The following is a 24,034-nucleotide window of genomic DNA, read 5'->3' as shown; positions in this document are numbered from 1 at the left end:
AGCTGGTATCAGTTCCTCTGATTTTACTGATAGACTTGTCTGTGGTATTTTTTTTTTCCGTCTTCTAGGACTTGGATGTAGTGGGTGATGGAATGCAGTGCCCTCCTTCTCCCTTGCTCTTTGACCCTTCACTAACTCTGGAGGATCATTCAATCAAAGATGTTGCTGAAGCTCCTGTGGATATTCTGGCAAGTGAAGAACGTCCTTAGCTAGGTGTCCCAAATGCAGTAACACAGCCAGGCAAGGGGTTTTCTGCTGGCCAGCCTGTACCTTGGGGAGTGGGAATATCATCACAGGTAGAGTACAAAGCTACCTAAAATTAATTTTGCCTTCTTAATTGTACATGCCTTTCTAATCAGTCATTTGGTCCAGAAGCCTTTATTAAGGTCCTAGACATACCAAACACTGTGCTAGACACTGGGAAATAAAAGACAAAAATGAAACAGTTCTTGCACTCAAAGAGCTTACATTTTATCATTTTAATTTATTTTCTTTGAATCAACCAACAAGGCACTTAAGTGCACTTCACCTCAAATATGTATATGAATTCTTTTATATTATGATAATCTCTTCAAAGACTTTATAATCCTAAAACTTTTCTTTCTTGTGTCTTTTTAGCTGGGTTACCTTTCTTTAGTCATCTAAAAAAAGATTGTGGAGAGACTACTGGGTTTTTGGGCCCTGGATTTTTTCTACTTTCTACTTTTTTTTTAATTTTCAGGAAATTGGGGTTAAGTGACTTGCCCAGGGTCACACAGCTAGTAAGTGTCAAGTGTTTGGTCTGAGACCGGATTTGAACTCAGATCCTCCTGACTTTAGGGCCATTGCTCTATCCACTGTGCCACTGAGCTGCCCCACCTTTTACTTTTTAAGAGCAGGTAATTAAGTAGTACGTTGTACTTGGAGTTAGGAAGACCTGAACTCATATCCTGCCTCCAACTCTTATTAGGTATGTTACCCCGGTCAAGTCTTAACTTATCTCAGCCTCAGTTTTCTCATCTGTAAAATGAGGCTGATAATTGATAATATCACCTACCTCACTGGGTCATCGTGAAGATCAAGTGAGATTATGTGTAAAGCATTTTGCAAGCCTTAAACTTTAAAACCTTATAAATATTATTGTTGTTGTTTAATTTACGTAATACAGAAATAAAGAAAATGATAACAACAATGGGAAAAATCCACTACTGATTCATTAATCAGCAAGCATTTATTAAGCATCAGACATTGAAGGTTAGCAGTAGTATGTAATGTGGTCTTTCTCCAGTTTTTAAGCATTTGATAGAATATGTACGATAGCCAGAAATTTTGTTGTAGCCATTGTTTTCATAAGAGTCTAGATGAAGGTCTTCCTGTTTTAGAACTCTAAGAGGGAAAGTGGGTTAATTTGGAAGAAACTGCAGAGTGGTGTGATTGGTATTATAGGACATTGAAAAAATCAGTTCCCAATAAACAAGCATGATTAACACTTAAAAGTACTGCAATTTAAGAATAACTTGAAATAAACTGCATTAATTAACGGTGGTTTTTTTTTAAATGCATAAGGTATAGAAAATATAGATAGGAAGAAAATTTTTATTTTAAAATAAAATTACAAAAAATTTTTGCATGTACCTGCCTGCTGTATATCCATCACTGTGCTGAGTCCTGGGGATATAAAGACAGTAAATAGTCTCTGCCCTCAAGGAGCCTACAGTCTTTCTGAAGGAGACATCATGTACATATATATGTATGGATATGCAAAAATCTAAGTTAGTATATATAGATACAAGATAAATTTTGGTGGGGAAACACATTAATGACTGGGAGGATCAGAGGAAGTCTTGTGTAGAAACTAGTATTTGAGCTGAGTTCTCAAAGATCTAGGGGTTCTATGGAGAGGGGCTCTCTACTTGTCTGATAGTGAAGCAAAAAATGAAGGAATGCAAAAGTCTTTATTAAGTGCCTGTCATGTGCCAGGCACTGTTTTAAATGCTGTGTATATAAATATAAACGAAAGACAGTCCTTACCTTCAAAGGACATGGTGACCAGAGAAGGGTAGAATTATAGAAGGTATATGAGTAGTGAATGGGACAATTGAGAAGCTGATTGACTTTCCAGAAGCAGAGGTAATATTTAATTTATTACTCTTTCTAAAGTAAGAAAGGTATAAAGTAAGGAGGAAGTGAAGGAATGTGATTGATGGCATGGTAGGAAGATGGATGAGATCAGGGATGGGGAACCTGCAGCCTTGAGGTCATATGTGGCCCTCTAGGTCCTTAAATGCTGCCCTTTGATTGAATCCAAACTTTACAGAACAAATCCCCTTAATAAAAAAATTTATTGTATAAAACTTGGACTCAGTTAAAAGGCTACACCCAAGGTTCCCCACCCCTGGTAGGTTCTGGGGCTTGCAGGGCATAGTTTAAGTGGGCTTTTGCTGGCAGGACAACATAGTTCTATGATAGGAATTCCAAAGTTCAGTGACTTGGTTCCTCTAGGTCATTGTCTCTGGAGATTAGATCTGAAGGGTGTAGCAGCAGTGGTGTGATAGGAAAATGGCCAGGATGGTAGTCAGGAGGTATAAGGGCTGGGGATACAGATTGGGTGGGGATGACATTCTGAGAATATTGGCACAGAACATTTTGCTATTCCTTTTGTTATTAGCTTTAGTAAGTCAGTTTTCTACCTCATTTAGGGACTGAATTCTTAACCAAGACATCTGTTTCTTTTAACAGAACCAAGTACAGATTGCAGTAGGTGTACCCAGGCCGCAGGGATCCCAGAAACCTGAAGAAACCACAGTTTCTGCAACATTGCCCGGAAGTGGAGTGGTTGCCACCAATGGGAAGCCAGAACATATTTCTATCAGCTGATGGTTGCTACTGAGAAGTTGACTTTGGGAGAGGTCGAATTCTTCATTTCCCTAAGAAAAATTTATTCCTCACCAGAAGAGAGAACCCAGGCTGACTTACTTTTTCCCCTTCTGGGCAGCTAAGGTGTATAGTGAATCATAAAACCAAATTGTTCTGCGAATAGAGCAATAACTGTCTCAGCTGTGGGTTACTCTTTAAATTGAGCAAGATGTGTGTAATGCTACTTGTTGGGGATCAGCGAATGAGTTTGTGTCTAAGGGGAAGAAAATATCTTAATGGAATCCCAAAACCTTGACCAGGAAACCAGTTGGGTAGCCAATATGACTTCTGACGCTGGAAACTGGTTATCCAGTATCTTATATTTTCCTAGCTCCTCTTGATCTTTCACCAAAGTGGAGTGCTAAAATGGGCATGTCCTACTCCCTCCACCCCAAAAGGAATTCAGGTGTGGACGGTCTGCAGGCTTGAACCCTTCTTAACCTTCTAGCTTCCTGCTTTTAACCTGTCTAGAGTTCTGTAGTGGTCACCTTGTGTAAGATAAAATATAAATTTTCTGTACAGAATTTCTATGAAATGATCTAAAAAAGAAAGAAAATGTATTGAAAATGAAAAACAATCTTATCACTTGGAATGAGAGTTGTGGGTTTAGTTGAATAATTCGGTATTTGAGAGGGCCACCTCTGTGATGGAAAAAGGGGTACTGGCCTGTAGCCTTTGTGAGAATCTTTTACTTTATAGAGAAGAACTCTAAATACCCATCTTCTAAACCTGTTTACACACACACACACACACACACACACACACACACACACACACACACACACGATCATGTCTTCATGTAAATAAAATGTTGAAACTGCTTTGGATTGGGGCAAGGCTATGGGGACGTTGGTCTGGAGGATCTATTGAGAGCGTCACAGTGTATGAAAAAGTTACTAAAAGCATATGTTGCCAGGGAAAGAGACAACATAATCATTTTCTCTTCCCCCTTTCTGGTGTCCATCTGCTAGGGTCCTCCTTGCTTAAATTTGAGGTCTCCACAGCCCATGGATGTTAGTGACAGTTGCAAAAAGACATTGAAGAGATATGGTTCAGAGTAAATGAGGTTCTTCTCCCTCTCCCTCCCTCCCAGTACATGTAGAAGGGATGGGGAACCTGCAGCCTCAAGGCTACATGTGGCCCTGTATGTCCTCAGGTACTTGACTGAATCCAAGCGTCACAGAACAAATCCCCTTAATAAAAAGATTTGTTCTGTAAAACTTGGACTCACCCAAGGAGTTCCAAAGGCCATATCCAAGGACCTCTAGGTCCACTTGTGGCCTCGAGGCCCCAGGTCCTGTTCCCTCTTTCTCCCTGCCCCCACTCCCCCCAAAGTACATGATGGTTCTCTGTTGTAATGCTATATATGCACATCAAGGAGTTTCCAACTAAATCTATTCCAGCCTTGAATCTAATTCTGAATTTATTTTAACCACATCACTGACCATTGCTACCAAAATTCATAGTCTAAATAGTCTAAAACTCTCATTCTCCTCTTAGAGTTCCAAGTTATTTCCCAGCCACCCTCTTTTAAAGCTTAGCCTGTTTAAAAAATTGAAAATTGAGGTAAAGACTAAGACTTCATGGCATTTAAATATATTTTTTCTGTCATTCTTTTTTTTTTGTCTATATGAAATGCTCTGGGTGGCCCTGCTTATCACTGTATCCATGCAGAAGTTCTCAAATTGACATTTATCTGCTGAGAACCATCCCATTCCTTGCCAACATAAATAACTATGCTTTTGGTATCATCTACTTTTAAACCTATCGCACTTTATAATCTTGGAAATCCTCATTGGATCTACTATCCTTTCCAAAATCTCACTCCTTCCTGGAGGAACTGTTCACATCCTTTTTGTTTAACTCCTATCCATTTGCTATCTCAAGTCAGGAAGCAAAGTGTCTAGCATATAGTAAATGTTTAATAAATACTTGTTGACTTGCCAAATCTGACTTTGATCCCAATTATTTCACTGAATTATGCTGAAGTGCAGTGCCCTCACCCTGTCTTCTGGCCAATTTGGCCAAATCTAAAATGTTTTTTCCTTGACCTTTTTGGTGACATGTCTGGAAACTATTGATTATCCTCATCCTAAGGCAACTTTGATATGGAGAGGCTGGATTTGTGAGTCTGGAGACCTATGTTTGAAGCCTGGCAACTATGTAATAATAGGCAAATGACTTAACTCTTCTGAGCTTCAGGTTATACATCTATTTAATGTGGATAATGTTCTACCTTCCTCATAATCTTCTTGTGAGGAAAGCATTTTGTAAATACTGTGATTTTGTAAATCCATTAATATTTGTAATTATGCTAGGTTTTCTAACTTTGACCAATCATCCTACTGACTCTAGCTCTCATTTTCCATTGTCTTCATAACTTTTTTTGGTATTTTTTAGTATTTAAATTTTCCCAAATTACGTGTAAAAACAATTCTTAACATTTGTTTTTAAAACTTTTGAGTTCCAAATTCCATATAGGTTATATATGTGTAGTCATGCAAGACATATTCATAATAGTCATGTTGTGAAAGAAAAAACCCTCAAAAATAATGGGGGAAAAAAAAGTATGCTCAGTCTGTATTCAGACACCATCAGTTCTTTCTCTGGGGATTTATAGCATTTTTCATCCTTCAGAGTTGTCTTGGATTGTTGTATTGTGAGAATAGCCGAGTAATTCATGGCTGATCATCTTACAGCATTACTGTTACTTTGTACAAAATACATGTCACTTTGCAGCAGCTCATGTGAGTCTTTGGAGGTTTCTCTAGAGCATCCTGCTTGCTCATCATTTCTTATTGTACTTAGTTTTTCACATGACTACTATGGAAGTGTTTTGTGTGACTACCCACATATAACCTGTAATGAGTTGCTTGCCATCTCAATGAGGGGTGGGTGGAGAAGGGAGGAAGGGAGAAAATTTGGAACCCAAAGCTTTAAAAACATGTTAAAAATTGTTTTTACATGCAACTGGGAAATAAGATATACAGGCAATGGGGTATAGAAATCTATCCTGCCCTACAGGAAAATAGAAAGGGAAGGGGATAAGAGAAGGGTGGGGGGGGGTGGAGATAGTGTTTCCTTATAATTACATGCCACAACTTGTTCAGCCATTCCACAATTGATGGGCATCCCCTCAGTTTCTAGTTCTTTACCCTCAGAAAAGAGCTACTATAAATGTACATTTTTTTATGTGAGGCAGTTGGGGTTAAGTGACTTGCCCAGAGTTAACACAGCTAATGAGTATTACATGGCTGGATTTGAACTCAGGTCCTCCTGACTCCAGGGCCAATTCTCTGTCCAGTGTGCCACCTAGCTGCCCTTTCTATAAATATTTTTGTACATATAGGTCCTTTTCTTTTTGTTTTTTGTCTCTTTTGGTATGTAGACCTAGTAGTGGCATTGCTAGGTCAAAGGGTATGCATGGTTTTATAGCCCTTTGGGCATAATTCAAGATTGCTTTATAGAATGGTTGAATCAGTTCACAACTGCCAACAGTATATTAATGTCTCATTTTCCCCCCATCCCTTCCAACATGTCATTTACCTTTTCTGTCCTATTAGCCAAACATTAATAGGCATGAGGTAGTACCTCAAAATTGTTTTAATTTGCATTTCTGTAGTCAATAGTGAGTTAGGATATTTTTTCATATGGCTATAGATAGCTTTAATTACTTCATTTGAAGACTGATTTTTTTTTTATCAATTGGGGAATGGCTCTTATTTTTATAAATTTGACAGTTCTCTATATGTTAGAGAAATGAGACCTTTATCAGAGAAATGTGCTTCAAATTTTTTTTTCATGGTTACTATTGCTAATTATTTCCCTCCATCCTATTTCCTCTACCTGTTTATTCTGTTCTGTCTCTCCTTTTACTCTGTCTTCCCTCAAAAGTGTTTTGCTTCTGACTACCCCTTCCCCTAATCGCCCTCCCTCCTATCACCACCATTCCCTTCTCTTCTCTTATCCCCTTCCCCTTCTGCTTTGCTCTAAGGTTGAGATAGCTTTCTATACCCCATTGCCTATGTATCTTATTCCCTCTTTGAGCCAATTCTGATGAAAGTAAGGTTCAGTCATTCCTTCTCACTCCTCCCTCTTCTCCATTGTAAAAATTTTTCTTGCCTTTATGTTAGATAATTTACCCCATTCTACCTCTCCCTTTCTCTTTCTCCCAGTATATTCCTCTCTCACACCTTAATTTTATTTTTTAAATACCATCCCTTCATATTCAACTCATACCTGTGCCTTCTGTCTAAATATACTCCTAGTTACTCTAATAATGAGAAAAGTCTTATGAGTTACAAATATCTTCTCATGTAGGAATATAAACAGTTTAACCTAATTAAGTTCATTGTGATTTCCTCTTCCTGTTTATCTTTTTATGCTTCTCTTGAGTCTCATATTTGAAAGTCAGATTTTCTATTCAGCTCTAATCTTTTCATCAAGAGTGCTTGAAAGTCCTGTATTTCACTGAATGCCCATTTTCCCTTCTGAAGGATTGTACTCAGTTTTGCTGGGTGATTTCGTGGTTGTAATCCTAGCTCCTTTGCCCTCTGGAATATCATATTCCAAGCCCTCCTGATTCTTTAATGTAGAAGCTGCTAAATCTGTTATGCTGACTGGCTCCATGATACTTGCATTGTTTCTTCCTGGCTCCTTGCAGTATTTCCTCCTTGACCTGGGAACTCTGGAATTTGACTATAATATTCCTGGCAGTTTTCATTTTGGCATCTAAGGAGGTGATCAGTGGATTCTTTCAATTTCTATTTTACCCTCTAGTTCTAGAATATCAGGGCAGTTTTCCCTGATAATTTTTTTTTTTATTAATTTATTTTTAGTTTTAAACATTGACCTCAAATTTTGAGTTCCAGATTTTCTCCCCATCTTGTCCCTTCCCCCACCCTGAGGTGGTGTGCATTCTGGGTTGTTTTTTTTTTGGCTAGGCAGTGGGGTTAAATGACTTGCCTAGGGCCATACAGCTAGTAAGTGTTATGTGTCTGAGGCCAGACTTGAACTCAGGTCCTCCTGAATCCCAGGCCTGTGTTCTATCCACTGTGCCGCCTAGCTGCCCCAGTGGTGTGCGTTCTGAATACCCCTTCTAATCTGCCCTCCCTTCTATCTCCGCCCCCCTCCCCAACCCTTCTCTTATCCCCTTCCGTTTCTATTTTCCTGTAGGGCAAGATAGATTGCTATACCCCGTTGCCTGTATATCTTATTTCCCAGTTGCATGTAAAAACAATTTTTAACATTTGTTTTTAAAGCTTTGGGTTCCAAATTTTCTCCCTTCCTCCCTCTCCACCTACCCTCATTGAGATGGCAAGCAGCTCAATACAGGTTATATGTGTGTAGTCACGCAAAACACTTCCATAGTAGTCATGTGAAAAACTAAGTATATTTACCTTAATCCTCTCCCGCCCTCTGTTTATTCTATTCTCTCCTTTGACCCTTTCACTCCTCAGAAGTGTTTGCTTCTGATTACCTCCTCCCCCAATTTGCCCTTCCCTCTATCATCTCCCTGCTCTCTTAACCCCTTTCTCCCTGTTTTCTTGTAGGATAAGATAGATTTCCATACCCAATTGAGTGTGTATGGTATTCCCTCCTTAAGCCAAATCTGATGAGAATAAGATTCACTCATTCCCTCTTCCCTTCCCCCTCTTCCCCTCCATTGTAAAAGCCTTTTCTTGTCTGTTTTATGTGAGATAGTTTACCCCATTCTACCTCTCCCTTTCTCCTCTCAGTATAATCTCTCACCCCTTAATTTTATTCTCCAGATAGCACCTCTTCATCTTCAACTCACCCTGTGCCCTCTATCTCTATCTATCTATCTATCTATCTATCTATCTATCTATCTATCTATCTATCTATCTATCTATCTATCTGTCTGTCTGTCTGTCTGTCTGTCTGTCTGTCTGTCTGTCTGTCTGTGTCTGTCTATCATCTAATACGTACATATAATTTTCAACTACCCTAATACTGACAAAGGTCTCATGAGCTACAAATATCATCTTTCCATGCAGGAATGTAAAAGGTTCAACCGTAATAAGTCCCTTATGATTTCTTTCCTGTTTACCTCTTCATGCTTCTCTTGAGTCTTGTATTTGAAAGTCAGATTTTCTATTCAGCTCTAGTCTTTTCATCAAGAATGCTTGAAAGTCCTCTATTTCGTTGAATGTCCATTTTTTTCTCCTGAAGGATTATACTCAGTTTTGCTGAGTAGGTGATTCTTGCCTGTAATCCTATCTCCTTTGACCTGCAGAATATTAATATTCCAATCCCTGTGGTCCTATAATGTAGAAGCTGCTAAATCTTGTGTTTTCCTGATTGTGTTTCCCAAATACTTGAATTATTTCTTTCTGGCTGCCTGCAATATTTTCTCCTTAACCTGGGAACTCTGGAATTTGGCTACAGTATTCCTAGGAGTTTTCCTTTGGGGATCTCTTTCAGTAGGTGATTAGTGGATTCTTTCAATTTCTATTTTGCCCTCTAGTTCTAGAACATCAGGGCAGTTTTCCTTGATGATTTCTTGAAAGATGATGTCTAGGCTCTTTTTAAAAAATTAGTTTATTTTGGTTTATCAACAATCACTTCTACAAGCTTTTGAGTTTTAAATTTTTCTCTCCTTCCCCAAGGCGGTGCACACTCTGATGTAGGCTATACATATACATTCCTATTAAACATATTTTCATATTAGTGATATAAGAATTAGAACCAATAGAAGGAACCACCAGAAAGAGTAAACAAAACACAAATGAAGAAAAAAAAATAGCAACTAGTATTATGCTCTTTTTTTGATCATGGCTTTCAGGTAGTCCAGTAATTTTTAAATTATCTCTCCTGGCCTTATTTTCCAGATCAATTGTTTTTCCAATGAGATATTTCACATTGTCTTTTTTTGTTGTTGTTCTTTTGGTTTTGTTTTATGATTTCTCATGAAGTCATTAGCTTCCATTTGCTCCATTCTAGTTTTTAAGGAATTATTTTCTTCAGTGAGCTTTTGAACTTCCTTTTCCATTTGGCTAATTCTGCTTTTTAAGGCATTCTTCTCCTCATTGGCTTTTTGTGCCTCTTTTACCATTTGGGTTATTCTGTTTTTTAAGGTGTTATTTTCTTCAATATTTTTCGTGTCTCTTTCACCAAGCTGTTGACTCATTTTTCATGATTTTCTTGCATCACTCTCGTTTCTCTTTCCAATTTTTCCTCTGTTTCTCTTACTTGATTTTCAAAATTCTTTTTGGGTTCTTCCATGGCCTGAGACCAATTCATATTTTTCTTGGAGGCTTTGGATGTAGAAGCTTTGCCTTTGCTATCTTCTTCTGAGTGTGTGTTCTGATCTTCCTTGTCACCATAATTACTTTCTGTAGTCAAGAGTTTTTTTCTGTTGCTCATTTTCCCAGCCTATTACTTGACTTTTAACTTTTTGTTGAAGTTGGGCTCTGCTTCCAGGGTGGCGGATGCACTGTCCTGAGCTTCAGAGGTTTTGTGCAGCTGTTTTTAGAGAAACTTCTAGGGACCTGTAAGTTTTCAAGGTGGTATAATCTACAGACTGTACTCTGGTCTGTGAGCGACTGCAAGAATTCTTTTCTGCACTGGAACTGCGAGGGTCCACCCTCCCACTGCTGTTGCAAGCTCTGCACTATACTAGTGCTCCTCCCTGCTCTGGGACTGCCACCCAGGATTGGGACCTAGATCTGAGTGTGGGCAAAGCAACAGAGTTGTGCTTCAGTGCTAGCAGAGATTCCTATAATCTTGTTCTGACCAGCTGTTTGACCCCCTTCCCGTCTGTGAGCTGGGAGCCCTGGAAGCAGCCACTGTTGCTGCTGATTCAGTCACTCCCAATGCCTGCTCCTGGCCTGCTGGGGCTGTGCTGTGCTGGTGGGGCCTGTGCTGGATTTCAGACATCTTCAATTAATCCACATTCTGAAAGGAAATCTACATAACCTTCCCTTTCTCTGACATTTTTTAACTTTGGAGTCTTTGTTAGCCTGTAATTTCCTGTAATTCTTTATGCCAATCTGTATTCTGTCCTTGTTTACCAAACTCTTCATACTGCTGTGCTTGTGGAAGAGGTGAAGCATGTGGCCTAGGTGATAATAGCTGACATTTATGTGATGCTCTGGTTTTATTATCCCATTTCATTTTAAAGAAAAAATTAAGATAGAAGGGTTAAGTAATTTCCCCAGCATCAGAGAAGATAAAAATCACATTTCTCCCATCTCACTTTGCTCCATAAATATACACAGAAATACAGTAAGGGAACCTAAGTGCTACCAAGTGGTAGGTCCCTGGATGATAGCAGTTAGGTGTATTTAGAAAGTGTTGGATGGTAGAGTACAAAGGCTAGTCATTAACGACTTGATGTCAACTTGGAGGGAGTTCTCTAGTAGTGTGCCCTAGAGATCTTATCCAGACCTTATGCTGTCTTAACAGTTTCTAGCAGTGACTTGGATGATGACATAAAATACATTTAATGGTCATATTTGGTTTCCTATGATCATATGAAACTAAACTTGGAAGAATAACCAACATGGGTGATATCTGTATCTGAAAAAATCTCAACAGGCTAAAATAACAAGCCAAATAGAATATGAAATAAGTATAAATTTAAAGTTATACATTTTACAGGTTTGGGAAGACATGGCTAGACTATATAATATATATGCAGAAATTATATGTTTGTATATACACATGTGTATATGTATCTATACACATATATACATATGTATGTATATACACTTATGAAAACAATAGAATACATACTACCTAGTAAGGTCCCATACACATGACATGTATATGAATGCTCCCTAGATTAATTTTTAAAAATTTAGTTTGTCTGGTCACCTACTCTGGTTTGGTGTTTGTGGGCTTTCATCCTAATCCCTGCTGTATGGACGTTACAGAGATAGGTCAGGTATTCTTCTGTGCTCTTTCTCATGACAACCAATTGATTTTCATTATTTGTCAATCTGGCCTTAGCATTCAGTTGTGGCTTTGGAGCTAATGGAGATTGATATTTGTATCTGATATAAGTCACGTCCTGACCTGTCGGCTCAACAGACATTTTACCAGTTGCAGAGAAACCATAATGTATTTCTCAGACACTTAGGCCTTTAGGAGAAACAATGGTTCATCTTCACCATTATTGCATACATTCCCTGTCTTCTCTTTCTCCAGGGATACTAGGATGTTACTTTGGGCTTGCAGCACTCTACAACTGGGCAATGGGGATCCTGGATCCAAATGGTTAAAATTAGTGACCATTCTGTGAGAAGGGAAGGAAGGTGTTGTAGGGTCTGTGCTCGTAAGTGACCAGTGGCATGGAGCCCTGTCTCCTCTACCCCCTGACATTGCCACTGATGACTGTCTCTGAAGTTATAGCTACCTCTTTAGCCCAGATATCCTTCATGACAAAGTGGCCTTTTTCACTGAAAGAGTCTCAGGAATTGGGTTCCAAATTTCAGGAATTTTCATGTGGCATGGCTGCCAGTCATTGCTAGCAGAAACCAGCAAAGGATGTCTGAAGCTGCCAAGAAACTGATTACTGCTACTAGTCAGCAGTGCCTTGCCCTGTCTCTGGGTGTCCAAGAGCCTCAGACCATTAGTGCTATAGTCAATAAGGCTCTGAAGACATTTGGCAAGATTGACATTCTCATCAGTGATGCAGCAGGTAATTTTTTTGTGTGCAGCCAGCAGCATTTCCTTCAATGCATACAAAACTGTGATCGATATTGATACAACTGGCACCTTCAACATCTCCAAAATGTTTGAGAATTACTTCCGGGACCATGATGATGTGATCATTAACGTCACTGCTACCCTGGACTACCAAGGGTAGGTGCTCCATGTGCATGCAGGCAATGCTAAGGCAGCTGTGGATGCAATGAGAAGGTGCTTGGCTGTGGAGTGGGGTTACAACAATGTCCGAATTAATAGCCTGATTCTGGGCCTTATCAGTGGCACCGAAGGGATGTGTTGACTTAGTGGCCATCAGTCCAACTGGTATAGAAATATTTTAGGAAGCCCTCTCAAGAGATTGGGGAACAAGACTGAGACTGCCCACAGTGCACTGTACTTGGCCAGCCCCTTAGAATCCTATGTGACAGGCACAGTTCTGGTGGTGGATGGTGGGAGCTGGCTGACTTATGCCAGTGATTACATGAAGTTGTTGGGGATTGAAACATACCCTTCCAAACTCTAGGTAGCTGCCCTTCTGAGATAAATGGAGGAGGATTCCTAGCTCAGACCTACTCTTCGATCCAGTGCTACAGCTTTCATAAGTCTTCCCTGTCCTCTTCTCCCTTTGATTCCCTCTGGCATGCCAAGCTATTTCAAGGCAAAGCTGTAGGGTGCCGAATCTAACTAGACTATTTCTCATTCCTTATACTTATAGGGTTTTTCTGGCCAGAAAAGCCTGGTGAATCTACAAACATCCCCTTCTTTCTAGTGGCCTCATTGCTGATGCTACCAGGCAGGTTATGGGGTCCAACTTGATGAGCTGCTGGTAAGAATCTTATTATGAGGTAGAACTAGATTGGATTGAAACAAAACTTTTTCAAGCAACCACAAGATTTTGACCATTCTAAGCACATCTTTCACTAGTTTATCCTTTCAACAGACACACTCAGGGAAATACATTAAGTCTGTATTGTGTATGCCCTTGGAACAAAGGGCTCTTTGTTGTAAAGATGTCAGCTTCCTTTCCCAGCCTTTAGTGCTGACTAATCCTGCTGGGAATATTGTTCAAAACTTGCCTAGTGATAAGAGCCTCATTTTAACCTGAGTCATCTTTGCTCTCCTAAGGATAAATATGACTGTGATGAAATGACTCCCAGGCGAAAATGACCAGAACTTCAGGTTCCTACCATAACTTGGACTCCTCCATTCCCAAGAGCTCCTAGTCCAAACAGTGGGCCTTCAGGTTTTTCTGTGCTCCCTGATGAGGTGAAGTTCTCTACCCTCTGGGAGAGAAGGGAAAGTAAGGGTCATTATACTAAACTTTATCACAGACAAAAGGAAGAAGAAAATTGATGTTGTTAAATAGTCTAGATCCAAATCCCTCTTTTGTTCAGACTCTGGAGTATTGCTTCAACTGTTCCCTTTGCTTAGTGTAGTTTTGAGCTTTTTCTTTGGAAGGGGAGAGTATGACAGGAAGGAAGGAAATGTGACTGGATCTACTCTGACCTCCTAGACTCATCTTGAGCCCTTTCCCACCATGAAACTCTTGCCAGCTGAGAATTGCTTATGGCAAAGTGAGGCTTAATAATACACAGTGGTATTTTATAAGGACCTGAAAGAAATGACATCTCTTATTGGGTACAATACACCCCTTCCTTGGGCATGCTAATAGCATATTAAGCAGAGGCATCCCTCCTAGATTGCATATAGATTTTGCAAGGGGTTTATTCACATGCTTTTGGTAACTGAGATGCCAGCAGCAGATAGGTTGCTCTGACTCAAAGCTAATTAGGGCCAGGTATGCAGATAGGGTAGGGTTAGCTGGGAGAGTGAGTGATTGCATTAATTCCCTATGATGCTGACCACTTCAAACATGACAGGAGCAATCTGTTTTGTTTTTTAATTTTTTTGGGGGGAGCAATCTCTTCAAATGCAGTGAGCTTTTTGATTATTCTGGGGACAGTTACCTAGACCTATTCCTCCAGCTTCCCACTGCTTGCTATTTTCCTGCATGTTAACACCTCTACCATTGTTTGGGCAAGGACTAGGGAAATAGCCCTTTGATTTAATTACTTGCAAAGTTTAATATTGAACCTATTGGCTACAACGGCATGTTGCAGCAACTCTGGAAGTTTTTTATCCATGTAGTCCTATGTGAAGAATTTCCCAAGGGAGAGCTGAATTTATACTACTTGTTTAAATGAGGCTACTCATATAGGAGGGTAGGGGCTACCATCCTGTTCTGAAATCCTCTTTTTTTCCTTCCTGTTTCCTATCCCCTAGTACTCACTATCCCCAGGTCCGTTGGGGGCAGTCAGTATTAGTAGCAGCAGGTAATAGGTTTCATCCACTGTGTATCATTGATCTTTGCTACATTAATCCTGTATTTTACTTAGAAATTTATTTTTCAGAGCTTTTTTTTTCCCTTGGAGCCTTACACCATAACTTTCAAGTATAGAACATTCTATTAGTGGAAAGTACATCTTCCTCCCTTCCTTATGGTGCAACATTGAATTATGAAGCTTCTCTGGAGTCTGTTGTTTTGTTTAGGAAAGATTCAGAATGTTGGATAAGGAACACACATAATGATAGAATATGATGTTTTTCTCTTTGTATCCTGATTGTAGATGGAGGGGGAAGTTTACAAAGAAACTTGAGGCTTAATCTTTTATTTGTTTAATTGTCCCCTGCAAAGAATAAAATTTTGTTCTTGAAGTTAAAAAACAAAAGTTAAAATTAGTCCAAGGTATATATTAAGAACATCTAGTTTAAAACTTTCTACAATGACTCTAAATTCCAAAAATCTGAATTTAGAGGGTTCCAGTGCCAATCACAGATTTGGCAGGGTGTGGTTGGACCTGTCTGTTTCCCTGTCCCATTGATATCATCACTTCCTGCTGCAAATGACTCCCCAAATGGTAACATTGAAGGTCAAACTGCAGGATGTTGAGCCACAAGCTCCTTTAAGGGAGGCATGCCCTTTAGCTCATCCTCAGTAGGATTGACATATAAATCTGGACCATGTCAGATTTAGGGTAACACTGAATGATTATTTTACCCTTTCTACATTGACTGCATCCAGGACAAATCCATGGTAATTTCCCAGTGTTCAGTCTCTACATTGTATAAGAATTTGGCCACATGCCCATGGTAACTTCTTAAATCTGGTGGATCTAACTATGTGGATCCCCACCATATCCACAGAATAGGTTGTTTCCTGTTTTCTGAAAGTGTAACTGCATTATTCCACTCTTGGGGATGAAGTCTCTGATAGCAGGAGTTGGAAGGTAAGAAGTCCATCTTTTGATGACAAGTAGGATAGAGGCATCATTGATCAGGTGATCAGTTTCTTCAGTGAGAGCAATCTTATCAGCATTAAGTATTGGAGCCAGAATCCAAAGTAATGATTTCAGTTCTTCCTTCAATTTTTCCAATTTCTGAGGAAATACAAATGCCAAAAGGCAAATCAAGGGTATATAGAGCGCCCTGGTTTGGATATGCTCTGTGCTGTTCTTGGACACCAGGTAACACAATTCTAATTTGTCATCCAGAGGCAGGTCATTTACCCATTGGCCAGAGTCTGGATTCCAGATGCTTAGAAGTGATTTGATCTTTAGATGAGGAGATAACCTCAGGATCCTGCACGGTTCAGTGAATCAAGTACCTCAGCAACAGTTCATTGGGGAGTTTTCGGGATTCACCTGTTGACATGACTTGTTATTTGGAAGATTTATAAGCAATTGTTGATGACTATCTTGTGAATCTAATAAGGCTGTACATACCAGAGGCCAGTCCATCTAACCCTAAGTTTGAGTGAATTGAGGTACCTACTGTAAAAAGGACTCATATTGAGCTCCAGAATCTCTCTACCACGCTCTCATTGTCATACATTGCTTCCTTATAAACCCCTACTGGTAGTGGTAATGGATCATCAGCTTTCACATCTGGGTTCCACCATGAGCACTTTACATCTTGAGCTTTTGCATTGCCCATTGATATTATTGCCTGCTGTCTCAAAGTTCGGAATTTCTCAATAAGAATACAATTATCTAGAGGAACCTCGGAAGAAGAGGAAGAATCCATTTCTTTTTTTTTTAATATTTCTTTTTGTTTTTTTGGCATGCATTCTGAATACCCCTTCTCATAGTCTGCTCTCTCTTCTATCTCCCCGCCCCTTCTTATCCCCTTCCCCTTCTATTTTCCTGTAGGGCAGGATAGACTTCTGTACCCCATTTCCTGTATTTCTTATTTCCCAGTTGCATGTGAAAACACTTTTTTTAAACATGTGTTTTTAAAACTTTGGATTCCAAATTTTCTCCCTTCCTCCCTTTCTACCCACACTCATTGAAAAGGCAAGCAACTCAACATAGGTTATACATGTGCAGTTATGCAAAACACTTCCATAGTAGACATGTTGTGAAAAACTAACTCTATTTCCCTTAATCCTATCCTGCCCCTCAATTTATTCTGTTCTTTCTTTTGACCTGTCCCTCCTCAGAAGTACTTGCTTCTGATTACGCCCTTTCCCAATCTGCCCTCCTCTCTATTATCCCCTTGCTGTCTTGTCCCCTTCTCCCTCTGTTTTCCTGTAGGGTAAGACAGATTTCCATACCCAATTGAATATGTATGTTATTCCCTCCTTAAGCCAAATCCTATGAGAATAAGACTCATTCATTCCCTCTCATCTTCCCCTGTTTCCCCTCCACTGTAAGAGCCTTTTCTGAATTTTTTTGTGAGATAATTTACCCCATTCTATCTCTCCCTTTCTTCTTTCCCTAGTATAATCCTCTCTCATCCCCTTAATTTTATTCTCCAGATATGACCCCTTAATCTTCAACTCACCCTGTACCCTCTATCTATCTATCTACATACATACATACATACATACATACATATAATTTTCCACCCTCCAACTACCCTAATACTGATAAAGGTCTCATGAATTATAAATATCATCTTTCCATGCAGGAATGTAAACAGTTCAACCTTAATAAGTCTTTTATGATTTCTCTTTCCTGTTTACCTCTTCATGTTCCACTTGAGTCTTGTATTTGAAACTCACATTTTCTATTCAGCTCTGGTCTTTTCATCAAGAATGCTTGAAAAGTCCTCTATTTCACTGAAAGACCATTTTTCCCCTGAAGGATTATACTCAGTTTTGCTGGGTATGTGATTCTTGGCTGTAATCTTATCTCCTTTGCTCTCCAGAATATTATATTCCATGCCCTGCGGTCCTTTAATGTGGAAGCTGCTAAATCTTGTGTTATCCTGATTGTGTTTCCACCATACTTGAATTGTTTCTTTCTGTCAGCTTGTAATATTTTCTCCTTGACCTGGGAACTCTGGAATTTGGCTACAATATTCCTAGGAGTTTTCCTTTGGGGATCTCTTTCAGGGGAGATCGGTGGATTCTTTCAATTCCTATTTTGCCCTCTGGTTCTAAAATATCAGGGCAGTTTTCCTTGATAATTTCTTGAAAGAGATATCTAGGCTCTTTTTTTGATCATGGCTTTCAGATAGTCCAATAATTTTTAAATTCTCTCTCCTGGATCTATTTTCCAGGTCAGTTGTTTTTCCAATGAGATATTTCACATTGTCTTCAATTTTTTCATTCTTTTGGATTTGTTTATGTGTCTTGATTTTCATAAATCACTATTCTCCAATTGCTCTATCCTAATTTTTAAGGAAGTATTTTCTTCAGTAAGCTTTTGGACTTCCTTTTCCATTTGGCCAATTTTTCTTTTTAGGGCATTCTTCTCCTCATTGGCTTTTTGGACCTCTTTTGCCATTTGGGTTAGGCTATTTTTTAAGGTGTTATTTTCTTCAGTATTTTTTTGGGTCTCCTTTAGCAAGCTGTTGACTTGTTTTTCGTGATTTTCTTGCATCACTCTCATTTCTCTTCCCAGTTTTTCCTCTGCTTCTCTTACTTGCTTCTTAAAATCCCTTTTGAGCTCTTCCAAGGCCTGGGACGGATTCATATTTTTCTTGGAGGCTTTGGATGTGGGAACTTTGACTTTGTTGTCTTCTTCTGGTTGTATGTTTTGATCTTCTTTGTCACCAAAGTAAGATAATATAGTCTGACTCTTTTTGTGCTGTTTGCTCAACTCTTTGTTAAGGTAGAGGTCTGCTTCCAGTGTGGAGAATGTACTGTCCCAAGTTTCGGGGGTTTGTACAGCTGTTTTCAGAGATACTTCTAGGGACCCATAAATTTTCAGTTCTTCTAAGGTGGTATGATAAGGGTCAAGGTGTTTACTCTTTTCCTGGCCTGTGCTCTGGTATTTGAGTGACTGGCCACAAGCAGTCTTTTCTCTCTTGGAAATGTGAAGAGGGTTTCCTCTACACCGCCACTACAAGCTCCACCGTGCCAGTGCTCCTCCTCACCTCAGGACTGCCGCCCAGAACTGTGACCCAGATCCAAGCATGGGCAAAGCAAGATGTTCCTGCCTCAGCACTGGCAAAGAGATCCCTGCAGTCCCCCTCTGATCAGCCACTCGATTCCCCCTCAGTCAGTGGGCTGGAAGTTCAGGACGCAGCCACTGCCCCGGCGCTCTGGAACTGGCTCTGACCTAGCTCTTCCCTCAGTGAAAAAACGGAGTTTTCCCACTGACCTTCTAAGTTGTCTTTGGCGTTAGTGGACTGAGGAGTCTGGAAACTGCCACAGCTGCCTGTGATTCATTCCTCTGAGGCCTGCTCCAGGTTCCCTGTGGCCTACATGCCCTTGCCGACTGAGCTCCTCTACCGCCTGGCATGATATGCCTTTCCGATCAACCATCCAGGCTACCTTGGGCTAGAAATTTGTTTTACTCTGTCTTTTTTGTGGGTTCTGCTGCTTTAGAATTTGTTTAGAGCCATTTTTTTATGGGTATTTGGAGGAGTTTGGGGGAGAGCTTTCAAGCAAGTCAGTGCTTTCGCTCTGCCATCTTGGCTCCGCCCCTCCCTAATGCTTTTTAAATGCATAAAATACATAGTATTGTAAAGGAAACTAGTCATATTGCAGTATTGTTATCAAAATATATTTTTTAAAATTCATGGACCCCTGTTTAATAACCCCTGGGTTACACTATGATTGTAGTTACTATAACCTAGTGGGATCAACTTATTTTGAGCCTGATATGAAAGACCAATGACCTGTCTAGACAAATCAAAAAGGTACTCTGTTTTGAGTTTGCATGATATCAGTCAATGAAGTTTCTATTCCGAGAAATTCCAGTTGTTATAGCTCGTGTATTTTACAAAGGCATAAAAATCCAAGTATGACCAAGCCAGTATTGGGATGTTACTTTTGGAATGATGAGGGACATGAGAACACTTTGCATTTACATCTTCAAGTCAAGTGGACTGGTGTAATAATTGGAAGGATGTGTTCTGGTAGTCACTTGGAACACATGGTCTGCCGAGGCGGTAGGAGTCATTCTAATACCTGATTAATCTGTGATCTATGGTCCATGCTAATCCTTGTAGGGAAGGTCAAAGGTTGACCATTCCAGGAACTAGGTTTGGTAGAGAATTTTCTTTCCCAGATGGCATTTCTCTGTGCTGTGGAGTGGCAAATCCTGTTCCCCAGTGGGTGCTTGGCTAAAACAGCCTTGCTGCCCATTGGCACAGGAGTCTTTCAAGTGACATCAGTGATGGTTGTTTGGAGTCTAGTGGCATTTCCAAGTTAGAAGGACTTGGCACTTTTTTTCAGTGTCAGGAGAATTTTGTGTAGGCTTTTCTAAAGAGGGTTGGTATGTCATCACATAGACTCACTGAGTGGGATGGAATGACAGGATTCCTTTCATTCCTTTCATTCTCTGGGCACGTACGCCTGTGTATGGAAAGTTTTGACATGTTTCATTGTTACCTTTCATTAATTCAAAATAATGTCATCAACCACATTTCAGGTCAGAAAATATGGTTGACACTAGTGATATAGAAAGTTGTGGGGATCTCATTAGTCAGGAGTCAATAATAGTTAATGAACATTAAGTGCCTGTTATATGCCAGGTTAAGTGCTGGGGATATAAGTAGAAATAAATGGAAGCAAAAGACAGTCTCTGTCCTCAAGGAGCTCCCAGTTTAATAGGGGAGACAACAAGCGAATAAATATGTACAAACAAGCTATACACAGGATAAATAGGAATTAAGAGATGTTGGAAATGACTTCCTGTAGAAGATGGGATTTTAGTTGAGACTTCTGGTAGACTTTATGCACCTTAAGAGTTATGGACAAAAAGCACCTAAGTCCAGGTTTGACACAAATTATACCTATTTTATTTTTAAGAATTCAATTTTATCATTCTGCTCTTGCAGACTTGGAGATATGGGCATCGAAGATATTGAATGCCTTGCAAATTTACTTTACAGTTTGTTCTGGAAAGTGGATACCTCAGTTGGTCCAGGTATAAAAGACACCATACCAGTCTCCAAGTATCTTTCTCAGACCTGTTCTTAGAGAATAGCAACTTCCTCAAGAATTGCTACAGGATGGGGGCAGCACAGTGGATAGAGCGCCGGCCCTGGAGTCAGGAGGACCTGAGTTCAAATCTGACCTCAAACACATAATATGCTGTGTGACTCTGGGCAAGTCACTTAACCCCAATTGCCTCGCCCCAAAAAAAAAGAAAAAGAAAAAAGAATTGCTACAAGAGACTGACTCTTAACAAGAGAAGCAAGCAAAGGTGTGTCCTGAGTTGAGGAAAGAATCTTCGTAGTTGTCAAGACATTCTTACCAGTAACCTATGGGGTTTCTGGTAAGCAACTCATCTAATAATAGCAACAGCAAAAGGTTGCAGAGCATTAAAGAAAGTTATTACAGAAGTGTAGTTACTAATTTTTGCATCTCCTGCCATGAAGAAATCTCCAAAGCAGACCATAATCATGTACATTGCTAAAGGCACACTGAGAATCTGTAAGTATTTACAAGATTTACCAGAGGCTAATGTGCAAGACAAGAAGTTCTGTAGCTGACATAGACCAAAATCTTACACCATATACCAAAATAAAATCAAAATGGGTACATGATTTAGATATAAAGGCAAACTATAAGCAAATTGGGAGAGCAAAGAATAGTTTACCTGTCAAATTTATGGAGAACAGAAGAATTTATGACCAAACAAGAAAGAGAACATTATGAAATGAAAAAAGAATAATTTGGTTTACATTAAATTTAAAAGTTTTTGCATAAACAAAGCCAATGCAACCAAGATTAGGAGGGAAACAGAAAATTGGGAAAGAATTTTTACAACCAATGTCTCTGATAAAGGCCTCATTTAAAGATATATAGAGAACTGAGTCAAATTTATAAAAATACAAGTCATTCTCCAATTGATAAATGGTCAAAGGATATGAACAGGCAGTTTTCAGATGAAGAAATTAAAGCTATCTCTAGTCATGTGAAAAAATGCTCTAAATCATTATTGATTAGAGAAATGCAAATCAAAACAATTCTGAAGTACCATATCACACTTATCAGATTGGCTAACATGACAAAACAGGAAAATTATAAATGATGGAGAAGATGTGGGAAAATTGGAACATTAATGCATTGTTGGTGGAGTTGTGAACTGATCCAACCATTTTGGAGAGCAATTTGGAACTATGCCCAAAGGGCTATAAAAATTGTGCCTACCCTTTGACCCAACAATAGTGTTTCTAGGGTTCTATCCCAAAGAGATCATAAAAATGAGAAAAGGACTTACATGTACAAAAATATTTATAGCAGCTCTTTCTGAGATGGCAAAGAATTGGAAAGTGAGAGGTGTCCACCAATTGGGAAATGGCTGAACAAGTTGTGGTATATGAATGTAATGGAATACTGTTGTGCTATAAGAAATGATGAGCAGGTGGACTTCGGAAAAACCTGGAAAGAATTGTAAGGACTGATGCTGAGCAAAGTGAGCAAAACCAGGAGAACGTTGTACACAGTAACAGCCACGTTGTATGATGACTAAGTTTGATAGACTTAGATATTCTCAGCAACACAAGGATATAAGACATCTCCAAAAGTCTCATGATGGAAAATGCTATCCACATCCAGAGAAAGAGCTATGGAGTTTGAATGGAGATTGAAGTATACTATTAGCTCTTTTTTTTTCTTCTATTTTGTTTTGTTTCTTCTTTCTTGTGGTTCCTCCTATTGGTTCTAATTCTTTACAACATGATAATGTGAAAATAGATTTAATAGGAATGTATATGTAAAGCCTATATCAGATTGCATGCCATATTAGGGGAGGGAGGCAGGCAGGGAGGGGGAGAATATTTAAAACTCAAAAGCTTGAGGAAGTGAATGCTGAAAACTACAAATAAATTAATAAAAAAAGTTCTGTAGCCTATACAAGAGCATACAAAAGGTTGGAAATAACTTTTCAACTACCTCATTTTGAGATCATACAACATCCTATAGTGGTGCTTTTAAGATAGCTCAAGGCATTGCGAGGTGAGATGTAGGTTAATATTGTGTTTCACCATAAGATTGAAAACCAGACAATGGATGAGGGTGATATGACTAGCAGAGAGCAGTAAAACTCCATACCTCAGTGTAGCATTGGATAAATGTGTTTTTGTTTTAAAAGAAAATAAAGGAACAGTAACTGGAGCTCCCAACACGCTGGTGGCAGTGGCTTATACCAATGAAGAGACAGCTGTCCTGAAGCAACTGAACTGAGAAGTGAACTATAATAAAAATGAGAAATTTGAGTAAAAATGCCTTTGGCAACGCCTTATTTCTCATGATGAAAAAGGCCTATTATTTTTAGAAAGACTTAAGAGGGAGTTTGGTAGTTTAGTTAAAGGTCATTCTATTAAGGAAAAAAAAATTTTCTTTCTTGTTACCATGAGAGTGTCAGGGACATTGGGAGCATAAACTTGTGTCCATTGGTGCTAACATGCTATTGGCAACTTGTTTTGTGCAAGACATTTCTCATTTGTGACCTTGTAGTAGGCCTGAGTATTTAAGAAGAGTTTCTACACAGGAAGAAAGATTATGTTTTCTTGAAGATATTCCAGATAATGTTCTTTCCCTGGAGGCCTTTTTGAAAGTTTGGAACAAGATCAAGAATACCCACATGAATGATCCTTACTAGAAGAAAGTGAGTGACCTAAGTGTCAGAACTCCACATTCAGTTCACTGTTTGGTCAATTCAAATCACCTCTACTCAACCCAACCCCTCACGCATAAGGAATTATAACATCATTTTATCTTGGCTTTACTTTTACCTTTTAAATAGGAAAAAGGATGCTATTGATATTGGAGCTAGCTCCTCTGTTCTCAGGATTTTCTTAATACCTCTCTATCCTCTAAGGCTCTAAATGCTATTGGCATTTCTAACCAAGTTATCTTCATTTGGTAACCTTGACTATTTCATGGAGGCCATTTCATACAATTTTCTCAGTCCTTTGCCTATAAAATTTTCTAGGTTGAGATGTGTCAAACTGTATTATTTACTACATTCTACTCAGAGTACCTGATGTTCCTTGTGAAAATGAG

General features: G+C 39.2%; 1 protein-coding gene and 1 pseudogene across 5 annotated transcripts in view; both read left to right on the top strand.

Moving 5' to 3' along the window:
* KANSL2 (KAT8 regulatory NSL complex subunit 2) overlaps positions 1-4,843 on the top strand; it is a 45,616-nt gene extending 40,773 nt beyond the window's left edge. For 3 of the 5 annotated variants that reach the window (XM_020977170.2, XM_020977169.2, XM_020977172.2), the window contains 2 exons: positions 69-188; positions 2,719-4,843. In XM_020977170.2, coding sequence (XP_020832829.1) covers positions 69-188; positions 2,719-2,856 — 258 coding nt within the window. In that variant the 3' untranslated portion in view covers positions 2,857-4,843. Of the gene's footprint in view, positions 1-68; positions 297-2,718 lie in introns of those variants that run through there. The other 2 variants (XR_013487535.1, XR_013487536.1) reach the window with 2 other exon arrangements.
* A 7,492-nt stretch (positions 4,844-12,335) lies between these two features.
* Positions 12,336-13,311, top strand: LOC110201512 (peroxisomal 2,4-dienoyl-CoA reductase [(3E)-enoyl-CoA-producing] pseudogene; annotated as a pseudogene).
* Positions 13,312-24,034: the final 10,723 nt, after the last annotated feature.

Source organism: Phascolarctos cinereus, unplaced genomic scaffold, assembly GCF_003287225.1.
Source record: "Phascolarctos cinereus isolate Bilbo 61053 unplaced genomic scaffold, phaCin_HiC Scaffold_1;HRSCAF=81, whole genome shotgun sequence".
NCBI classification, from domain to species: Eukaryota; Metazoa; Chordata; class Mammalia; order Diprotodontia; family Phascolarctidae; genus Phascolarctos; species Phascolarctos cinereus.
This window is presented reverse-complemented; position numbering and strand designations above follow the sequence as displayed.